Raw genomic sequence first — 1,161 nt, forward strand, 5'->3', positions numbered from 1 at the left:
CCCCCTCCCCCAACCCCCACCTCATCTTAGTTTCAGTTCTAAATTAGCAAGCCTTCTGTAGAACACTTAGAACAATTGGCTGAAGAGTGTCACTGGTTGGTTCGACTTTTGTTCTTTCCCTCTATTGCTCCTGTCTGTTTCACTTTTTTTCTAATCACTTAATGACTGTTGTTGTTATTATGTCGGAGTATTTCTCATTACTCAAACATACAGAGAGGGGCTTAAAGACTTTGTGAAATTGATTTTTAGTCAGGTGTAGTTGGGAATGGTGTCTGTTTGTTTAACTTTTCCCCAGCTTTAAATGACCATTGTTGCGCATCACGATGTGCTCCTCTTTACTCAAACAAACAGGCAGAACTTTTCAGTATAATTTGCTCTTTTTTTGACACAGATACTGTCACCTGTAACTTTGACGGGGGGCTCTGTGGTTGGACACAGCTCACAACTGATAATAAGGACTGGATTCGACACCAGGGTACAACTAATAGTTATGGAACCGGTCCTTCAAGTGATCACACAGGCAGAAGTAAGGAAAATAATATGTGTTTTGATGTTATGTATTCTTGATATTTGATCTAAGTTAGACGAGCACAAGACGATAGTAAACATTCAGCCATATTGATTTCATAGGGAAGGGAAGTGTTTATTTTCGTATCAAACATCTTCACAATATTCGAGTATAAGTATCAAATATCATGACAATATGTTTACTATATAAACTTTCTATTCATTAAAAAACCCTATCCGTACGCCCTGGGGTCATTCTTCCCATTTTAGAATACTTCTAGTACGAAGATCTCTTTGAAACTTTCAGTATTAATTTTCTCAAAAAATCATTTTGACAGACTGCTATGCAAAGCCTTCGGATCGGATTAAGGAGTAAATTTCCTCTTTGGAAAGTGGTGGCTCAGAGTTCCTCACATCGTATGGATACGATAGTAAAACACAATGTACGGATAGGGTTAAACAAGAAGTATGAGGAGAAACCTCTTAACTTGCAATTTCGAGGGTTAAATGGAAGCCCATGATGTGCGCCTATTCTGTCTGCTTATGATTATCTTTTGGAGTCATCTCTTTCTTGTCATCTCTGTCTGTCTGTCTGTCTGTCTGTCTGTCTGTCTGTCTGTCTGTCTGTCTGTCTGTCTGTCTGTCTGTCTGTCT

General features: G+C 38.8%; 1 protein-coding gene across 1 annotated transcript in view; it reads left to right on the forward strand.

The window, feature by feature from the left end:
• The window catches only part of LOC118477185 (MAM and LDL-receptor class A domain-containing protein 1-like), a gene marked incomplete in the record, with an annotated part of 15,580 nt that overhangs the window by 3,784 nt on the left and 10,635 nt on the right, over positions 1-1,161 (forward strand). The window contains 1 exon segment of the mRNA XM_035971721.1: positions 392-526. Within this exon segment, the coding sequence (XP_035827614.1) occupies positions 392-526 (135 nt within the window).

This window comes from Aplysia californica, unplaced genomic scaffold, assembly GCF_000002075.1.
Source record: "Aplysia californica isolate F4 #8 unplaced genomic scaffold, AplCal3.0 scaffold00489, whole genome shotgun sequence".
NCBI classification, from domain to species: Eukaryota; Metazoa; Mollusca; class Gastropoda; order Aplysiida; family Aplysiidae; genus Aplysia; species Aplysia californica.